This window comes from Eublepharis macularius, chromosome 1 (genome assembly GCF_028583425.1).
Source record: "Eublepharis macularius isolate TG4126 chromosome 1, MPM_Emac_v1.0, whole genome shotgun sequence".
In the NCBI taxonomy this organism is placed as follows: domain Eukaryota; kingdom Metazoa; phylum Chordata; class Lepidosauria; order Squamata; family Eublepharidae; genus Eublepharis; species Eublepharis macularius.
The window spans coordinates 146,952,138-146,973,181 of record NC_072790.1 but is presented as its reverse complement, the minus strand read 5'-3'; the positions used below and the strand labels follow the sequence as shown (position 1 = coordinate 146,973,181).

Below are 21,044 nucleotides of genomic sequence, written 5' to 3'. Positions count from 1 at the left end.
TGTGCCTTCGTTAGAAAGCAACCTGTTAAGTGTGTGTGCTCTAACAAAAGCAGGGTTTAGCGTTTCTTTTTCCCAGAATGGGTATACAGTCTCTAAAGAGAGAAAGAATCTGCTGCAAGGTAAATTGCATAACAATGTATATTCAGTTGAGAATGGCCAGGCAGGAGCACAAGTTGTGCCCAACAGGTGTGACCATGAGGGGTGTGTGCATATCTTACATCGCCGGCTAGGTCACATTGGGTTTGAAGCATTGAGAAAAACATTGGCTCTGTTACCAGGGGAGAGTGTGAAACTGTGTAAGCATTTTCTAGACTATCAGGTCTGCAAACAAGTGAAAAGTCATGCTTATCCTGTGGCTAAGTCAAGTAGCCGGGTGTCAAACAAGCCCTTAGAGTTGGTCCATATGGATCTGATAGGGCCATATCCTCAGAGTCATTCAGGAAAATGTTTTGCTTTGCTTATCTGTGATGATAAAAGTCATTTTCTCTGGGCATATGTGCTGACGCACAAATCAGACACATTTCAAACAGTAAAATACTGGTGCAAAAGAGCTGAATTACAGCTGGGTGAAAAAGTACGTGCCATTCAAACTGACATGGGTGGAGAGTTCCAAACAAATGAATTCTCTAAATGGTTAAATAAAAAGGGCATTGTTCACAGAATGGCAAACCCAGGGGTCCCAAGTGAGAATGGTGTGGTGGAACGCAGTGGTGGAAAAATTCAAACAATCATGAAAGCCACGCTGACAGATGCCAATTTGCCAGTGACTTATTGGGCTGAAGCTTTACGGGCAGCCTGTTATGTCAGCAACAGGGTTTGGAGCAGGGCAATAAACAATATTCCCTACAAAGAGCTGTACAAGAAAGATCCAAAGCTCGGGTTTCTAAGAGTGTTTGGGGTTAAAGCATGGATAAATGTGCCTCTCAAGCAAAGGAGAAAAGGATCTGCTAGAGCAGTTCAGGACGTGTTTGTAGGTTTTCAGTCTGGTATGAAATCCTACAGATTTGTTACGTTTGACCAGAAGGTTTGCTTCAGCAGGTCCGCTAGCTTTAATGAAAACAGCAGTTGGGCAAGACTCCATGGTTTGGAGGAGCACTCACAAGTGTTTTTGCCTCTAACAGAGCACAAAGAGGCTCATAGTGGCACAAGTCAGCCACAGAGTGTGATTTCTGAACAGGAGGTTAAAAAGGAGGTAAAGTCTCCTGGAGCTCAGTCTCAGAGTCCTGGTGTTCGAGTTCCAAGGGTGTCAGAACGCTTCACTAAAGGAGTGCCTCCTGTGAGATATGGCTTTGAGCCAAATCAGACACAAGTGAATTTTCTATGGGTGCCAAAGCCGGCCGACTTTCAAGAGGTTTTGCGGCTTGATGGGTCTGAGAGAGAGGCTTGGTTTGCTGCTATGCAACAAGAATATGAGTCTCTCACAAATCATCAAGTGTTTTCTCTATCTGAAATGCCAGAGGGGAAGAGCCCAGTGGGCTGCAAATAGTTGTATAAAGTTAAATACAGTCCTAATGGAGAGTTTAAGCGCAAGGCTCGCCTTGTGGCCAAGGGATACTCTCAAATACAAGGGCAGGATTATGATCTGGTGTTTTCTCCAACCATGAGGGGGGGAAACCTTTAGAGCAGCTCTTTGCAAAGCAAGTGCAGAGGGTTTGTCTGTCTTTCATTTCGACATTGAAACTGCCTTTCTGCATGCAGACTTGGAGGAAGAAGTCTACGTGGAACAGATTCCAGAGTTTGAATCTAAGCAACAAAGTCTTGTATTAAAATTGCATAAGTCCATTTATGGGTTAAAACAGGCAGCACGGTGCTGGAATTTGTGTCTATCAAAAGCACTGGCTAGCCTTTGATTTAAGCAGGCAAAGGCTGATCCATGTTTATATACAAAGGAGAATGGTGGTAAACAGTGTTATCTGCTTTGCTATGTGGATGACCTCTGTTTTCTGTGTGGGTCACCTGAGGAATTGGCTGAATTCCAACAAGCCATAACCAGAGTGTTTAAAACCAGGGTTTTGGGACCTATTTCAAACTACCTAGGTATGCAAATTACCAAAAACAGCTCAGGGTGTTTTGAGCCGAGTCAGAGCAATAAAGTGAAGCAATTGCTGAAGCAGTATGGGATGGCAGAGGCACAAGAAGTGAAAACCCCCATGTCTCTAGTTGTGTCACTGCTGTACTTGTCCTGCTGGAGCCGCCCTGATCTGGGCTAAGTGGTGCAGTGGCTGTGTAGGCAGTGTACAGATCCCTGTGAAAGAGACTGGCAGGCAGCAAAAAGGGTGCTGCGCTATCTGAAGGGTACTTCAGACTATAAGCTCATGTTGGATACTACAAAAGGTACTGAAGTGTTAGCCTTTAGTGATGCATCATGGGGAGATGATGAGGGGAGATCTACCTCTGGTTATCTTATCCAAGTTCTGGGAGCACTGGTGTTCTGGAAGTCTCAGAGGCAAACGTTAGTCGCAACTAGTTCATGTGAAGCCGAATATGCCTCGCTAAGCGACTGTGTATTACAACTGGAGTGGGTAATAAAGTTGTTGGAAGATCTTAATATGCAGCGTCCATTACCAGTGGAAATAAAATGTGACAGTTCTGCTGCAGAGCAATTGGCACAGTACCAAAGCATCTGTGCCAGGAGCAAACATATTGTTATCAAAATGTGCGTGATGCTATTCACAGAGGTATGATATGTTTGTCTCATTGTAAATCAAATGAGAATGTTGCAGATCTGTTAACCAAAGGACAAAGCCAGGAAATGTTGGTTAAATGCAGAGAAGTGTTGGGTATACATGCCTCTTGTCTCAAGGAGGAGTGTTGACATAGTGAGCCAAGAAGCATGTCTATGTCTTGCTGTTTGTATCTGTCATGTCACTACTGATGTAAAAGATCTATTTGACAGGTCCTTGGATGATGCAAGAGCAGAGAAACAACCTACGACACCTCACCAGATGATTGGACACTGGGGGGGGTGCTGTGGGAGGATATAAGCCAGCAGTGTCTTGTGCTGGAGTGGCGCTTGTTCCATTAGGTGCTTGGCGAAGCACTTTGACACTGAGAACAAGATTCTGTATATAAGTCACTGTAAATAAACTGTACATACACCTGAATGCTATAAGTGTGTGGAAGCCTTATTTATAGCTCAGCTACAGTTCAAACCATGCTGCGCCAACAGAAAGATGTTGAAGCAGACAGTGAATTCAGTTAAACTGTATCAAATTTTCTCTTTATTTAGAAAAGGGAACTATAAAGTAAACTATTTCAAATTTTGTTTCAGAAAAGCATTCTCTTTTAAATGCATCCCTTATCAAACGCTGTTTTCAAATATCTACTTCTGTCTCAGAGGAAATAAACTGTACACTTTGTACAAACAAATAATCAGTATACATAACTGTCAGCTACAGTAAACTCTGTATTGGTCACAGTGAACCTGATCACAGAACGTTTAGTTTTCTACCTTATACTCCTCCCAGGCAGTTCAAACATAATTACAAAAGCCCAAAAAGGATTGCTGATGTGATTCCCTGTGGGATTCACACACTTATTTTCACATGCATGCTATCTGAAGGAGTCTTTCAAAAAGCTAACCTGAGGACACAAACCATTATGTTAACAATGACTCTCAAGTGTATATATAAACAGATTCTATTCTATTTTATCAATCTTTGGTTCTTCCTTTTCTATAAGATTCCCCCAATCTGTAAATGCATCAGCAATATGTATAATATTAAAATGGCCCAGTGAACATTTTCAGTATCATAATTAAACAGCCTATTCCCCAATTTTAAAACTTTGGGGAAACTCGTCAGAAATATAATTTTAATTTGATTACAGAAAATAATTGCCTGATCCACGTGCAAGTGAAAATGGAAATGTTTGATTATCAATGGGATAAAAATCCATTTGAATTCTTTATCCTAAGCCTTTTTGAATTCAAGCACTACTGTTTGAATTCAAGAAAAAGTGTTTGGAAAAAGAGCTACTTAGAACACAATACTTAAAAACATTCACCATAAAGACCAAGCAAGCACAAGTGTTTTGACAGTGCTTAACAGGCTTAGTTTTTTTAAAAGTCAAAGCCTACAAACACACATACTTGTTTCATTAAAATTCCTATAAACTCTTATTTACGGCTGCAAAGTATATCCAGAGTCTGCCATATTAATTTAACAGACCAGAAAAGAACTGCTACAAGCTAAACAGACCTCTGATCTTAGTGCACATAAAATGACAAAAGTATCAAGTGAATTCCCTTCCTCAAAACAAACAGGAAAGATTAGTAAAGAACTCAACTGGACAAATGCTGAGCAAAGCACACAGAGATAAGATCTTAGAGACAAGAATCTAAGTGTTCATTAATTTTAGCTTCCAAAACCTGAGAACTGCAGACAGGGCAACTAACTTTTCTTGTCTGATCACTCACAGAAGTATCAGAGCATTCACAGGATGCAGATTCAGTCTTCTTCTTCACAGTGGGGTTAGTTTGCCCTGGGCCCGATTTCCTTATGAAGTAATTTGCAAAGGCACTTTTGTCTTCCATTTTTGCTTGTTTTTGTGGCACTCCATAGACCTGCATGCTATTATTTCCTTTAGATATAGTCTGAGGTCCTGAAGGTGATATAGTTGGTTCAGGAAGAGTTCTCTTTTGCGTGTCCTTAAGAGGTGGAGAAATGTACTTTGCATTTGTTGAGAATAAACTTGATCTTCGTACATTAAAAGATGTTTTCCTGATTGGTGAGCCATTAACATTAGTGTATGCTTTTGTATTAGCAACTGATACTTTAGGAAATGCTATGGTAGAAACATGGCTATTTTTTTCACTGCAAGAAAATGTATCACAAGCATCACTACAAGAAACACTTGGTTCAAATTCTATTTCTTTTTTAGGATTTGGTCCTTTCAAGCCAGTTGATGAACACTGCTGTGAATTGAGCAGCATCCTGTTCATACTGCTGTTTGGACTTGTGGTTGTCTCCAATGATGATCTTTCACTTCTTCCTCCAAGCACAAATCCTTTTCCACTAAAAGGAATTATGCTTTGTTTGCCACCTCCACAAACTCTTCCTGCAAACACATGAGAAGTAAGTTTTTGTATTTCAAATACTATTCAGATATTCCAAGTGCACTGCACTACACCAACACAGATAAATTAATTTATGCTGATGAGACTCCCACACAGATGCAATAACCAGTGCATAATTTTCCAATATAAGGTACTGTTCAGGCAATAATGTAGGAATTTTTTAAAACAGATATTAGGTATATTAAGATTATTTTCACACCTTCTGGGTGTGCAAACAGGAAAAAATGCAGGGCTGGTAGCTTTCAGATTGATTCATGCTCAAAAATGGATGCCTCTGCTTCTAACAAATGGACAATCCAAGGCCAAGGCAAACTGTCTAATTCTCTGCCTCACTGTATGTCAACACATGGGCTGGATCCCACCTAGAATTTCCACAGGATTTTTGCCCATTTCCCCCCTCCCACAGCAACCCCAAATTGTCCCTGAAATGCTGCTCCTGGGGGACCCCCAGGAATAGCATGTGAGATGATCAGACATTCCTGCAGGAAGGAGGAACTGGCAAAAGTGACTTCCCTTGGACCAGTGCAAATTGTAGGAGGCATCCACGCTCACAACTACAAGCAGCTTGAAGCTCAAGTGTTCTGCCATTAATGTGCCAAATACACATTATCAAGGGTTGCATTATAGCAGTTAGTTCTTTACAGTAACCAAGTACTACTCCAGTTCAGACAAATTAGTTATACAAACAAATCAATTATACCCAAGATGATATTCAGCCTTTTAATGAAACACTATTATATATATTTGAATTCTTTATTATCAAAATCAATTGTCAATGTTGAAAAAAATAATAAAAATTAGTTTCCTATTCCATTGTTGGGTAAGTAGCCTCAGAATGGGGAGACGAGGACTTAGACAACATCCTTTTCCCTCTCACTCCCCACTGACCATACCTCCCACAGAACCATGGGCAGTGGTCCTGCTCTTCTTCCCCTGGCCTTGCCTGCCCCCTTAGAAGCCCCTCTGAGGGAGAGCCAACCTTGGGCTTCCCCAACTGCCCATCCCCAAGGGCGGTGCTGGAAAGACAAGCATGGCCAGGGGCCTCTGAGGTCTGGCATTCTTCCTCTTGCCCCCTGTTCCAGATGGTCTTCAGGGTCTGATAGGCAGCCCTGGGGTCATCTCAGCTGTGCAAGGCTCCACCTGTTCTGGCTTCAGCTTGTGGCCCCTCCTCCCAACATGCCCTAGCCTGCTCACAGCATCGGGGCTAGCCTTGGTCTGCCATGGGCTTAGCCAGGCCTCTGCCAGCTTTGCTAACCTGGTTGCTGGAGCTTCTCACCTTAGGCTCTCTTGGACAGCATGGAGGTCCCAGCTGGGAGGCAACCCTCTGGGCCTGCCTTGCTCATCTCACAGGGCCTCCCTGATGCCTTCAGCAACACACTGTTCTTGGCCTTGCTCAGACTATCTTGTACTGGTCTGTGCAGCCAAGAGTTGTGTAGATTCCTGGGAACCAGCAGTCAGGGTTAGTTTGGGGGGGGCTGTGCCAGCCATGGATATTCATACAGAACTATGCACTATAATAACTGCTAAGATATACTTAATTAAACCAGGTTCAAATACCTTTGTCATCAGCTGGGACTTTTCCTTGGTTTTTCTCTGTGCCTTTCTTGGAGTAGCTCTCTGGCTCTTTGATCTTAGTGAATGTCCCCCCACAGGTCTGCTGGTGTTCAGACCACCAGAAGTCATTTGCAGATGGTGCTCTATTCATTGAGCGCTTCACATATCCAAAATATGGCTTTCTATTTTGACAAGGACCATTACATCTCCACCAATGCTGACGGTAAGAATCCACCTCATCATGAAACTCATGATAGATCTAAAATTAAAGAAGGGGTGGGAGGGTGGGGATTAATATAGAACATTCATTTTGTAATAACTAAAGGCAAACTCATGCTGGCCCATAGCCTTTAATGCACACACATGTACAGGGCTCCCATTCCTGCTGCTGTTCAAAGGCAACAGTTCCACAAGGGCATTCTCAATTAACAGATGCCCCACCCCAGAAGTGATTATGTATTAGGATTTTTTTATAATTTTCTCTTCAACCTTTTTTCGTTTTCTGGAGCATCTGCTCACACCAGAACTCTAAGAAAAGATGCAATATTCTGAAATGCACCAGTTCTGTGCTACACATACTGATTTGCAGTATTCACAGCCTGCCTCCAAAATAGAATCAAAATCCTATCCCAAACCAAGGTTTCAGATTCTGATTTAGAGCAAGCTATGCTTAATGGTGACCCTTGTTTTCCCTATTTGGACAGATCAAGTAGCAGGAGGAGGAATTTGCATGTGTGAGGAAAGGGAATGTCTAAACCCAGCATATTCCTGATCTTGATATTTGAACTGGACCAGTGCATAGCTATCAAGCTCCTCCATGCTGACCTAAAAGCTCTGGATTTTGGTGATTAAGTGCAAGTCTCACCTCACTGAAGCCAATGCAAATTTAGCAATTAGCTTAGTAGATATGGATTACACAGTTACTACTTTTACAATGCAAAAAGTTGCTGAGGTTAAATTGCCCTGTCCCCAATCAACTTTTTTTCAGTGTATATATTTTAAGATTTATACATTTATTCTAACATCATTTACATTCTAAAGCCATTTTATGTGACAACAGTAAGCAAAAAAAGAGATGACAAAAGGTGCAATCTTAACCACAATTATGAGTTAAGCACCTTTGTAATTAATGAAATAAATGTATATAGGGGCTTCAAACTGATACGGTCTGATTTTCAATGAGATGGCAAACTTCTATCTGGGTTATACAACTTTGGACTGCAGATGGGGGTCGCACATGACTAATCACCCTCCATACAAAACAGGAACATTCAATTGTGTTAGCCCCACCAGCAGCAAAGGTAATACTGTCAGTTATCTCATGACTAATAGCACAATCCTAAAAAGAGTTACTCTAATCTAAGCCCGTTGAACTCAATTGGTTTAGACTGGAGTAATTCAGTTTAGGATTGCACTGTAAATCTGAATTTGTTGTCGGCTTATAAATTTATTTACACCCTGCCTTTCCTTCCAATGGGGATACAAAGTGGCTTACATCATTCTCTTCTCCCATTTTATTCTCACAACAACCCTGTGCTAGGAGCATCAGAAATCTGAAAGTTACTGGACATTACAAAAAATGCTTACCGTAATATTGGCACCAGTTAAGCGATTGATCCGATGCATGTGTTTGCAGAACTCAGGGCCATGAGAATCATGATCTTTGTTGTTGTGAGTGACGAACAATAAGGCATGAATCATTTCATGCAAGAGAGTCTGAAATTGAAATAGTTACTGGATCAACATTTCCCCCCTAACAAGTGACTTCTGAGTATCTTGGCTGCCGCACTCATGAAGATATGTAATCAATGAAAAAACCCCAACTTCTTTGCTTTTGCCATCTATGCTGAGTTTCACATAAATCCACAAATGCAGTCACCCCCATCACTGATACCAGCCCCTACCTGCTCTAGCTTCATCATCCCCAAGTTTTCTGCAGAGTATTTCTAACTCTATGCAAATCTTTCCCATGTCTGGAATTGGGGTGGGGCACACATACTGCCCTTGCACTAGAATTTGGAGATATTTGGCAGCAGCCAAACCTCTTACTTTTGAACACCTCCAAAATTCAGCATCAAATTAGATGTGTGCCCCCAGTCCTCGATACATACCAGAGGATTCAGAGAGGGGAAGAGGAGCAACAGACACAAATAATGGCTAGGCACCATAAATAGTTATTCATCTGGGGAGAGTAAAGATCATCATAAAGCAATGAGATTCTGACTTGGAACCAATGATTTGCAGACACGCTCAGCCTAACTCTTTAAAATAAACCCACATTGTACACGTTCAGTCCAGTAATGAAAAAGCTTTCAGTTCCCATACATCAGTTAGAGAGCCAGTATTTTGGAACACCAGAGACATGACATATGTATGCGTTTTTTTATAATAACAAGTCACTTAAGGATTCAATCATCATAAATGTCTACCTGCTCTTCTCCTATTTTATCCTCACTCTGCTTGTCCCAGAGCTGAATCACTGGAAAAAGCATGACCTCTAATCATAGTCATCTTGAAACGACAGATTAGAGACAGGTTTTGTATAGTATTTGATTATTAAAAAGCTTGTTTGGCCCTAGAATACACAATAAGTAAGAAAAGCAAATTCCAAATTTTCAGTAGTCACTGTTTCACTGGCTGAACCCAGAAAGTGAAAAAAGTTCTAGGACCGAAACATTTGGAGACAGAAAAAGCTCCAAAACTGGTATAATGGTTAAAAGTTCGGGACTCTAATCTGGTGATCAGAGTTTGATTCCCCACTCCTCCACCTGCAGCCAGCTGGGTGACCTTGAGTCAGTCACAGCTTCTAGGAACTCTCTCAGCTCCACCCACCTCACAGGGTGTTTTGTTGTGGAGATAATAACATACTTTGTAAACCTCTCTGAGTGGGTGTTAAGTTGTCCTGAAAGCCGGTATCTAAATTGAATGTTATTATTGTTATTAGTTTCTCACTGTAAACACATGCCTATTTGTCTGACACCCCCGCCCCATCCCCGTGAAAAAAATAGTCAGAATATGAAAAGTGGTGTAAAAATTAAGTGAATACAGTGGTACTACTAAAAATTTGTCAGCCATTAATATATGTAAACTTTTGCCAATATAATGCATAGCATTCCCTTATAACAGTAAATTTATTACATGGCATACTGCTATCATTGATATGGACCAGGAACCCAACACAGGCGATCTCTCACAAGTCTCTTGCTACTTCTGAGAGACTCCTTGCTTCTCTTCTTGGTGTGTGGGGGGGCCATATTCTTAAAGAGCTTTCCTTAAACCTGTGATACTATGGAAGTATTAGGACTTAATATTGGTAGCTAAGGCACAAACGATCACTTTGTGCATGTTCTGTGGAGATTAAGGTGAATATATAACAAGCTGCTCATAGAAGGCAGCTCAACATCATGATGATTACACTCAAATGCATTTTAAAAGTGATGGCTATTCCCCTGAAATATGCACTCCAAAACACTGTTGTTATGGTATGCACAAACAAACATTTTAGCTGCAAAATTTACGTCTTGGTGTGTGTTTATTGACAGCCTCATCTGATAGTACCTCTACAAGATCCTTCCTTGGCCGTAACTTTAACAGTGGCTCACTGAGTCGGATGGAGCACATTCCACCTCGTCCTTCATAACAACAAAGCCCAGCACACCTACAAGATGCAACACAGAGAAAACTTGTTTACCACTGTAGCCTAAGAGGCACAAAGTAATTAGCTTTTAATATGCTATATTATGCACACCAAGCAGGACAATAGCTGCATCTTTTATAGTACTCAGGTGGATAATACAATATAACATGGCAAAGCCATAAGGCATAGCATAATGCCACTCAGCTTGTACACAAGCATTAGGATGCCATGCTGGCAAACAAAGATAGAAGAGCCACTTTATAGCTACCTGTGTATGAACATAAGTTGATAATAGATGGGCTTAGCCTTCCATGTTTCTCATCGAGAACTCAGAACTGATTAGTGATCATTCCCTCATACGGTCAAAACAAGTTATGTAATTACCTTAACTGAGTTGACCATGGCACAATATCTTTACAATTACTATTGCTTTAAGTATATGTGTATTTGATAGTTTCTGATGCTTAGCTGCAGCTTGTCTGTTTTTTTAAAATGATATTTAAAAAAAAAACATATAGTAACCAAATAATGGTACAATTTTTTTTGGTGCTTCGTTTGAACTCCTCCCAAGTCGCTTTGGGCGTCACTGCCCTAGCACATGCGCGAAAAGGCGAAAAGCCCTCACCCCCGCTCCCGCACAGAAGTGCGTCGTACAGACAACCGACGGTCAAGCCAGCCGCCTACAAGAAGGAAACGAAGGGAAGCGCCGCTGCTGCCGCCCCCCGCCCCCCAGCATGAGAGAGAAGCGAACGGAGAGGGCCCCAGGAAGGGACTCTTCGGAGCCTTCACCGTACAGCGTCATGCGCGGGCTCCACTTCACTTCCACGGCGGCCAGGCGCCCCCAGAAAAGGGTCTCGTTGAACTGCACGAAGAGACCGCGGACGTCCGGGCTGGGGTCCAGCAGCTCCCAGGCTTCGTCCACCACAGAGAGCGGCCGCGGCGAAGGAGGACGGCCAGCGGTCGCTGCTGCTGCTACCTGAACCTGATCGCCGTCGTTCTCCGCCTCCCACTCCGCCTGCAGCCGCAGCGCCAGCAGGAAGTCGCCATCCATCTTTCTCGAGGTAGAGGCTGGCAACGAACAGGCGGGCGACCGCCAGCTACAACTTTTGTCATATTCTCGCGCCTGCGCTCAGCAGCTGGTTGAGAATACGCAAGCTCAGACGCCGGTCCCTTTCCTCTTCCGCCCATCCCTCGTTGGCACCTGCGTAGTCCTGTCAGCTAGGGATTCCTGCGGCCCCGCCCTTCTCGACGTTCCTCTTCATCCAACCAGGCACCCGCGCTTCCCGAAGAGCACGGAGGCAGGCCTGCGCAGGCGCAGCAGTGGTCTCGGCGTGCGGCCAGTCTTCTTCCTTCTCTGTCTGCTCTCTCATCTTCCAGTTTTGAAGATGGCGCTCTCTCTGGGCGAGGTGGCTGCGGTTGGCGGCAGCCGGCTGAGGAGGCAGCTGGAGTCGGGGAGCTACGCGGCCGAGGAGTACGTGAAGGTCCTTTCCCAGCAGTCGGACGGTGACCGGGACCTGCAAGAGCACCGGCAGCGCATCCAGGCGCTGAGCGAAGAGACGGCGCAGAGCCTCAAGCGCAACGTCTACCAGAACTACCGGCAGTTCATCGAGACGGCCCGCGAGATCAGCTACCTGGAGAGCGAGATGTATCAGCTCAGCCACATCCTCACCGAGCAGAAGGGCATCATGGAGGCCGTCACGCAGACCCTGCTGCAGCAGGCCAGCAACGCCGACCGCGACGACCCCGCGCTGGGGGGCGCCCGGCGAGTGGCCGCCGACCCCCACGCCAACCCCTTCCTGCCCCTCTCAGCCAAGGATGTCGCCGCCAACGAGGAGGGCCGGCACAGAACTCTCACGACCCTCCTGGAGAAGGTGGAGGGCTGCAGGGACTTGCTCCCGGAGAGCCCCGGCAAGTACCTGGTTTACAACGGCGATCTCGTGGAGTACGACGCGGACCATATGGTTCAGATCCAGAGAGTGCATGCCTTCCTGATGAACGACTGCTTGCTGGTAGCTGCCTGGCTGCCCAACCGGCGGGGGACTTACCGGTACGACGCCCTCTACCCGCTGGATGGGCTGGCTGTGGTCAACGTTAAGGACAACCCGCCTATGAAGGACATGTTCAAACTGCTGATGTTCCCCGAAAGTCGCATCTTCCAAGCCGAGAACGCGAAAATCAAGAAAGAGTGGCTGGAGGTGTTAGAGGAGACCAAGAGAAACCGAGTCCTCAGTGAGAAGCGAAGGCTGGAACAGGAAGCCCCTGCACGGGCTCCTCCCCCCACTCCCCCCGAGAGCACCAATCCTTTTGAGGAGGAAGAGGAAGAGGAGTCCACGCCAGAAGAAGAGACAGTGGACCTGTCTCTAGAGTGGATTCAGGAGTTGCCTGAAGATCTAGATGTCTGTATCGCTCAGAGAGACTTTGAAGGAGCTGTTGACTTGTTGGATAAGCTGAATGAGTATCTGGGGGATAAGCCTGTAACCCAGCTAGTCAGGGAGCTAAGAGTGAAGGTGGATGAAAGAATCCGGCAACTGACTGATGTGCTTGTGTTTGAACTGTCTCCAGATAGGTCTCTACGAGGTGGACCCAGAGCTACCAGGAGAGCTGTTTCTCAGCTCATCCGCTTGGGTCAGTCAACCAAGGCATGTGAACTTTTCTTGAGGAACAGAGAAGCTGCTGTACACACAGCCATCCGACAGTTGCGCATTGAAGGGGCCACTCTGCTGTACATTCACAAGCTCTGCCATGTCTTCTTTACCAGTCTGTTGGAAACTGCAAGAGAATTTGAGACAGACTTTGCTGGCAACAGTGGATGTTATTCTGCTTTTGTTGTTTGGGCCCGCTCTGCTATGAGGATGTTTGTAGATGCTTTTAGTAAGCAGGTGTTTGACAGTAAAGAAAGCTTATCTACTGCTGCTGAGTGTGTAAAGGTAAGTGGAAACTAGGAGTTCAAAGGGGGAGGGGGGGAAAGTACTAGACCTGTAGGCTAAGCTCGGAAATACATCCTCCAACTCTTCCTAAGCTATTGTTAAAACTTCTTTAGCTTTCCATAGAATGTTATAGAACATGGAGGGGACAAAACTAGTTAACCATTAAATTTAATTTCATGTTCTGAGACAGGATATTTTATATGTAAATAAATATGTGTGGATCATCACTCATCCCCAGCTCCCCTTGCCCCACCATTTTTCTCCTTCCCCATATCAGCTCTCTAGCTTATGCTATGAATAGCCTTGTTGATCCATAATGCTACAAGAGCAGCATGTGCATTTCTTGCTCTTTTAGCACTGAAGAGTTACTGCCTGCAAAACTGATACAGTCTTCATATGAAGTGCTTCTATAACTATTCGTCTTATCTGACGAATAAAGATCTGCATCTTTACCACTGAATGAGGGATGAGCTTTTCCTGTCCTCTGCTGTTGCAATATGTCCTGGCTTCCAGGAAAGGGTAGTCTTCATTAGGCAAAGAACTGAGTCAGGATGTCTGAGTTATCTTCTTCCAGCAGCCAGAGCAAGTAGTGATGACCACGGAGACTGTTCCACTGCATGTTGTAGCTGTACATTAATCCCAAATGTTTATCCCATTTGCTAATTCGGGTCACAGTATCAGGAGCTGTACTGCAAGCAGGACAAATTGGTGGGCTTGCAACAATGTGTCTTTCCATGGATGAACAAAGTTATTTGGACACATTAATACCCCAGTCTGGTCAGTTGTCCTGACTAGTGAAAGAAGATATGGTATTATCTTCTTTGTTGCCTAGAGTGGTAAGAGCCCAAGTCAGATCCTCTCCTAAATAGAAAAACAACACTATCATAGGAAGATGACCCAGCACTTGTCCTGGGCAGCATCATGATTAGGGGAGACTTTTTTTTAATACTAGGCAATGGGGGTTGGGGTGTGATTCTTTTAACAGTCACTTGATATCTGGTGGCTGCTCTTCGGGCAGTTCTTCTTCCTGAAATTCTTAATGGGATGTTAATGATCCACTTTTTAGAGTATTGCAGTACCTCTCTTGTGCAACTTGCTAAAGATGTAATGTAGTTAATAATATCTTTTGTTATTGAAGGTGGCAAAGGAACACTGCAAGCAGCTCAGTGAGATTGGTCTGGATCTGACCTTCATCATTCATGCCCTGCTAGTGAAAGATATTAAAGGTGCTTTGCAGAGCTACAAGGATATCATCATTGAGGCCACAAAGCACCGTAACTCTGAGGAGATGTGGCGGAGAATGAACCTGATGACTCCAGAAGCTTTAGGGAAGCTCAGAGAGGAGATGAGGAGCTGTGGCGTGACCAGTTTTGATCAGTACACTGGTGATGACTGCTGGGTGAATCTTAGCTACACTGTGGTGGCCTTCACCAAACAGACTATGGCCTTCTTGGAGGAAGCACTCAAACTGTACTTCCCAGAGTTACACATGGTTCTGCTGGAAAGTCTAGTGGAGATCATCCTTGTAGCTGTCCAGCATGTTGACTATAGTTTACGGTGTGAACAGGACACTGAGAAGAAAGCATTCATCAGGCAGAATGCTTCTTTCCTTTATGAAACTGTCCTTCCTGTAGTGGAGAAGAGGTTTGAAGAAGGAGTTGGAAAACCAGCTAAGCAACTGCAAGATCTGAGGAATGCTTCAAGACTGATGCGTATTAATCCTGAAAGTACAACCTCTGTGGTCTGAAGTTTAATGTCTTGGGTCTTTTCTTATAAACAATTGTATGTGTACCTTAATATATGTTTATATACATGTATGCATATATATTTCTGAACACACCCCAATTCCTTTAGCTAATTATGCCTTGCAAATAAATCGGAAGGCAAAGAAAAAGGGAGACAATAATAGGAATGTAGTTGGGTAAACAACATATAGCCCATTTCCTCTGAGGTCCTCTTGTTAAATTTTAGATTAAGGAAGTCACTTGTTGACATAATGTATTTTGATCCAAAAGGGAATAACATATTTAAACATAATGAGTATGATACAGCATAACCTCTAACAAGTATTAGCTGGTTGTGCAAGAGTACAAATGATGGGGTGTACACAACAGTTCTGTTATTGGATTTCTAAACCAGAAGCAGTTTCTTGAAAAACAGAAATAATTTATATAATTCTGTCTCCAATACCTTGAGAGAAGGTTGTAAGGGCTGGAATCTTACTAATATCAGTTCCAATGTTTTCACCAATCATTAGCTAAGACAAATACTGCAACAGTTGTAATTTACTGCATATATGTTTTCTGTTGGATTTGAGGTTTAGGATGGTTGGATTCAGTGAGTGCAAATAACATACAGACTTCTATAAAAGCTAAGTGTAGAAGGAAACACAGGAATTTTGCCACAATACTCTCTGCAGCCAAATATCTGAAGATGCTGTTCAGTTTGAAAAAAATGCATGCTTCATAAGCTATGGGCAACTGCTGTGCCAGAAGCTTTAGAGGGGCTTGTGATTATGCATGTCATTCTCTGGTGCACACACAAACCTTTGGACTACTACCAGTGAGTGGTAAGGGAAGGATATATAACTTGCTCACATTTACTATCTGCTTACATTATAAGTAGGAATTATGCTTTGAGAACATAAATGAAGGAGAGTTTTACACATTGCTGAACCAGCCTATTGCCTGGAGCTGATTTCATGATGTACAAAACTGCCATTGTGTAATCAAGTGGTGAAGGGTGCAACAATGGTTGAAGAACAGCCTTGCATAAGTATCAAGATGCTTTTGGGTTACTACAAATGGGAGTTGGGATTCAAGGATGGGAGGCATGCATCGGATAGGGGAGCATAAACCTAGTAAGGACTGTATACAAGGCCTATCCATAATAGTCCTGTCTAGTTCTGTGTAGAGTTCAATTGTATATAATGTGATTGTAGGTTCTTTTTTCTTTTTTTTGCTAAAGTAGGCAGGGCTTTTGCAAGGCGAATCAGTGACACTAAAGAGCATACTCAGATTGTCATAAGGCTCTTTTTATAGCCAGGGTGCTTCAGTTAGTGTATAAAAATTGTGTAGGTTGTATACTGCAAGTATTTAAGGCCCTTTTCCACCACTATGGTTCTTAGATACAGTGGAAATCTGTTGTCTCTGCATTTTGAGAAGTGATTTTGCCATTAAAGTAAACATATTCTTGAGAACACTCACGAAGAAAGAGAGGGAGATCTCTCTGCACTCCAAAAATATTTGGTCCAGACAGCAGCATGGTATAATACATACTGTTGTGTGCTAAGTCACTTTCTGTCAAAAGGATAATTTTGCCTCTGAGTGAGAAAGGCTGGGTAGCAGCGATGTTTATATGAGTAACTGGATTTACTTATCTCTGCCTTCCAAAAATGTGCAGGTGTGGAAAATGCTTTAGGGTTTAGGGTTCCCCATAGTATGCACTGTTAGCCTATACACATGTATACCAAAAGAATTTAGAGCAACTGATACAGCTGTTTTACAGTTTGCACTTAACTGCACATCTCTTCTATATACTGAAGAAAATTTCTCCTTAGGAATGTTTATCCTGACATCTCAGCAGGCCCAAGAATAGGCAAGCTTCTCATCTCTTATTAGATTTCTGCAGATGGATCTCCAAAAAATTGTTTGTAGAGCACTTACGGGTATTTGAGCCATATTCTTGTCTCAATACCATTCTTGGTATTTAGTCATTTCTGTTTCTATTAATATGTCTGAAAATATATGGAGGCCAAATTATCTCAGAATAAGACCAATGATATAAGTTTAAATTTGTGGACAGTCTTTGTATTCGAACATAGATAACTGTGGATTAAAATAACTGCCCTGGAAATTTTAGAATTTGCTTTATTTTGTTTAAATCTGTATGCATGTCTGTACACGCCCCTTTAAATAAAAAGTAGGTGAAAATGATACAGTATTTTGGGTGTAGTATGGCCATGAGTTCTTAATTGCTACTTGAGTTACATTAAATAATGAAGTATGCTTCAATTTCATTTAATGAAGACCAGTGGTTAGAGTGTGGAAGTAGGCATGGAAGACCATAGGTTGCCGCCCCTCAGCTGTGAAGCTCTCTAAGTGGCTTTGGGCCAGTCACGCTTTTCTTCTACTTAGGTTTGTTGAGAGGATAAAATGGGGGTGGGGTACCCGACCCTGAGCTCTTTAGAAAAAGGATGGGATTTAAAAAAATTGTATAGGGCCATAGCTCAGTTGTCAGTGCACATACTTCATGTGTTTAAGATCTCAGATCAGCACTAGTTAAAACATTCTTACTTAGGAAGGCCAAGAGAATATCCCTTAGACAAGCACTCCTGGTCAAAGTAGGCCAAGTTATTGGAATGTGTTTCAGTTACAGTAGTAGTAGTAATAATAATAAAAATAACAACTGTGCTTATATACCACTCTTCTAGACAGAATAGTGCCTCACCCAGAGTGGTGAACAAGTTATTGTTGTTATCCCCACAATACAGCTAGTGAGCTGGGGCTGAGAGGAGTGGCTTACCCAAGGCCACCTACTGAGCTCATGGCAGTAGTGGGATTCGAACCAGTAGAGTGCTGGTTTGCAGTCAAACCACTTAACCACTAAGTAAAAAGTAGGTTTTGATTTGAAATACAAATGGTTGTAAACATATGCAGCAGGTGCTGCAAAATAGAGAGTATTTAGTAAAAACTAGATGCCATTTTAGAAGAGAATTTACAAGCTTGAATTCGGTTTCGTTTTCTCAGCCATGCCGGACGCTCCTCTCGGCTGGTCCGGGAGGAAACGACCGGGCACCCTGACCGGGCGGCTGATCCACAAGGATTAGCCCCCAGGACTCCCAGGGAGGGAGCCAGGGTCCGGGACGCGGCGGGAAGAACTCCCCGAAATCAATGCGGGGGGGGGAATTGCCCGTTTGTCCCTATGGAGGCCGGCAGATGTGCGCGGCGCCTCGAGTGCTGCCGGGCAACGAGAAACGGCAAGTAAAAGAAACAGGCGGAAGCCTGTAAACAAGCGAATCCCTTCTGTTCTACAAGCGTTTGTGAAGGAGAGGTTGATCTGAAGAAGACTCGCTCTTCCCCTTCGTTGAGTTCCAGAATTTTGTTGGCGCCCCCCCCAAATGGCAGCAAAGAAGCAAAGTCCCGCTCTCGGTAAGTCAATCTCGGCTACCTTGCAGAAGGGGGAGTCGCTCGAAGAGTTGGTACGCAGGGCGGTGGTGGAAGCTATAAAACCCTTTGTTGACAAGCTGAACGAAACTGATCAAAGGGTGGGCTTAATTGAAAGCGAGGTGAAAACCATTAAGGCAGCAGCGGGGGGGGCAGAAAAGTCTGCTCTGGAAAGTGCGTCACTTGTGAAGGCTACAAAAAAGGAGCTGAAGTTGGTGGAGAACCAGCTGATCGGGCTACAGGTGGAACGAACGCAGACAATTTTGCGTCTCCAAAACGTGAAAGAGGAGGAAAATGAGGATCTGTGGAATTTGGTCTCGGAACTACTGGCGACACCCGCGAGGACGACTAAAGAAGAGGTTAAAAGCGCCATTTTGGAGGTCCGTCGGGCTTCTTCAAAATATGCAACAAAGCGACAGTTGCCTCGTGAGATCATTATTGACTTTTCATCTAAAAAGATTCGGGACACCATCCTATATAACTCATACAATGCGGACTTGGACTTTATGGGTTTGAAAGTCAAGATTTTGAAGGACGTTCCATTTCTAGTCCGGAAACGGCGTTTTAAATATAAAAAGTTTGCAGCACTTCTGAGGGACCATGGAATAAAGTACAAATGGTTATTCCCGGAAGGAATATGGTTCAGATATAAAGATCAGGCCTATAAGATATTATCAGAAGATCAACTAAAGGATTTTGAGAATAAAAACCCAGAACTCTGCTGCACCAAGAACGAAGAAAAGGAGGAGCCGGAGGGGGGGGGGAGGAGGAGAGCATCGCAACAGCAGTTGCACAGAGAGAATTGCATCCGGGACCTAGAAGGGGGAGGAAAGTTTAATCAGAATTTGAAATGTTTATTCTCTGTATGATTAACCACTCCATCATTATTCTATGGAGCTATTTTTGTATTATGACAGTATGAAGGGAAACATTGAAGTGTAGTGTTTAGTGTCTGTAGTTCATTCCCCCCCCTTTTCTTTTTCCACCTCCCTTTGTCCCTTCCCTCTCCCCTTTCCTTGTGATAGTCTGGTGTAGTTTTTTGTAGCTATGAAAAATAAAAAAATTTATAAAAAAAAAAAAAGAGAATTTACAAGCTTAAAAATTGCCGCAAAGGCCTGGTCCTGATCTTGTTCCCTTCTGCATCACTTTTCAAGTGCCAAAACAATTGTGGGGGATCAGGCCCTCGTGGCAAATCTCCCTTGATTACGAAAGAACAGGTAGGCTAATCATCCTACTTATGGTCTGCTCAAGCATCTAATAGCATTCCATGGTAACAAACATTTTGTGCTAGGTCCCACATATTACTGCCACAAAAAATGTATGTGCATATTAACATTTGCTTCTTGCATTGTCCGCAGCATATACAGCTCACATATGTTGTGGGGAGGAAAAGGTAATCTGTACAATTTAAATAATTAGATGTAATTTACATATTTGATACATGGCGATGTCTTTAGCTTAGATGGGTTCTAAGTCACAGTTACGTTTGCTAACTTTCTTTTAATCATCTCAATGGAACTTTCACTTTCAGAAGTAGTTTACCACTGAATACCTGATACTGAGGATAAATAATGGAATCGATAACATCCTGGTACCCTGAATGTAAAGTTGTGTAGGCTAGCCACTGGAGATAGAATGGTGGACTAGATGGACCTTGACCTGATCCAGCATGGAAAGTTTTGTCTATTATATATTAACAAGTGGGGAACCTGTGAGACTCGCAGTGGGGAGATCTCACCCCTTCTCTGCCTCCTGCCCACATGCCTGCCCCCCCCCGCCACACTGGCTGCATGGCTGTCCCCTTGCTCCCCTTTGCACTACTCTAAGAAAAGTGGCAGCAACAGGTCCCCTTTCCCCTTCTCGCCTGCCATACTGCCTACCTGGTTCATGCAGCAGCAGCTCACCTTCCTTTGTCTCCCTTTGTGGGCCTCTGCCCTCTTGTTTTTTGGGTTTTTTTCCTGGTGCTGTCAACTCAGCAGGGTGGAGAGGAGTGGTGAGTCTGCCTCCTGGCCATCCTCCCCTGCACATAAAGGAGAAGTGGCGGCGGCTGGGCTGGCTTCAGCAACAGAGGCTCCTACTCCCTGCCTGCCTGCTGAGGAGTGGTAACAGCACTTGTGTCATTGGTGAGTGGTTCTCCAGCAGCTCCATTCAGCCGACTCCTCCCCCACTCCTCCTCTCCCAAGTACAGTCAATTTACTTGTCTAAGTGCAGACAAGGTGCCTTGTTTGAGGGGAGGGAGCTTCTAATTTTTCTGCAAACTTGGAAGTCCCCCCACTTGTAGAAGAATACCCCTCTCTGAACTAGGTCCCCTTCTCTTGGTCTATCCATTCACAGAGGGGCCAAGTTCAGCTTTAGATATAGGGTGATGAAGTGAGATTTTGAAGGACTAATATGCTGAATGAACAGAAATAACATCAGGAAAAGCCCAACGCCAACATGATTTAATAAGCCTGGGGGCAAAAGTCCTTCATTTATTGCACTTTTGGGATGATCAGCAGCACAAACTTACTGTATGCACACAAGTCTTACTCGTTTGACTTTATTAATTGTATTTATATTTCCCACTGAAGTCTGAAATGGTACATTAAGTGCTTATAGAAGTAGCACTATACTCTCCAGCTGAATGAAATGATCTGTGCCTATCATTTACATATCACTTATTCATGTATTTGATCAGCATAATT

The 21,044-nt window shown here is 43.6% G+C and overlaps 2 protein-coding genes across 3 annotated transcripts; one reads left to right on the top strand and one right to left on the bottom strand.

Moving 5' to 3' along the window:
* Positions 1-3,198: 3,198 nt before the first annotated feature.
* SPRTN (SprT-like N-terminal domain) lies at positions 3,199-12,360 on the bottom strand. Of its 2 annotated transcripts, none has more exons than XM_054976290.1 (5): positions 12,314-12,360; positions 10,190-10,289; positions 8,219-8,347; positions 6,635-6,890; positions 3,199-5,058 (listed from the first exon to the last, which is right to left on the bottom strand). In XM_054976290.1, exons 2-5 carry the CDS (start codon positions 10,250-10,252, stop codon positions 4,325-4,327), a joined length of 1,182 nt encoding a protein of 393 aa, XP_054832265.1. In that variant the 5' UTR covers positions 10,253-10,289; positions 12,314-12,360; the 3' UTR covers positions 3,199-4,324. The 2 variants fall into 2 exon arrangements, with proteins under 2 accessions (XP_054832265.1, XP_054832259.1); XM_054976284.1 differs by lacking the exon at positions 12,314-12,360 and adding an exon at positions 11,063-11,405.
* On the top strand, positions 11,597-17,130 carry EXOC8 (exocyst complex component 8). The gene is made up of 2 exons (XM_054976272.1): positions 11,597-13,195; positions 14,334-17,130. Exons 1-2 carry the CDS (start codon positions 11,654-11,656, stop codon positions 14,940-14,942), a joined length of 2,151 nt encoding a protein of 716 aa, XP_054832247.1. The 5' UTR covers positions 11,597-11,653; the 3' UTR covers positions 14,943-17,130.
* Positions 17,131-21,044: the final 3,914 nt, after the last annotated feature.

Excerpts from the sequence above, each read along its gene's own strand:
- SPRTN (XM_054976284.1), bottom strand. The coding sequence starts at position 11,319 with ATGGATGGCGACTTCCTGCTGGCGCTGCGGCTGCAGGCGGAGTGGGAG. Across the intron at positions 10,290-11,062 it reads TGGAGCCCGCGCATGACGCT|GTGTGCTGGGCTTTGTTGTT; the intron begins GTACGGTGAAGG and ends TGCATCTTGTAG. Across the intron at positions 8,348-10,189 it reads CAAGGAAGGATCTTGTAGAG|ACTCTCTTGCATGAAATGAT; the intron begins GTACTATCAGAT and ends TTTCAATTTCAG.
- EXOC8 (XM_054976272.1), top strand. The coding sequence starts at position 11,654 with ATGGCGCTCTCTCTGGGCGAGGTGGCTGCGGTTGGCGGCAGCCGGCTG. Across the intron at positions 13,196-14,333 it reads CTGCTGCTGAGTGTGTAAAG|GTGGCAAAGGAACACTGCAA; the intron begins GTAAGTGGAAAC and ends TTGTTATTGAAG.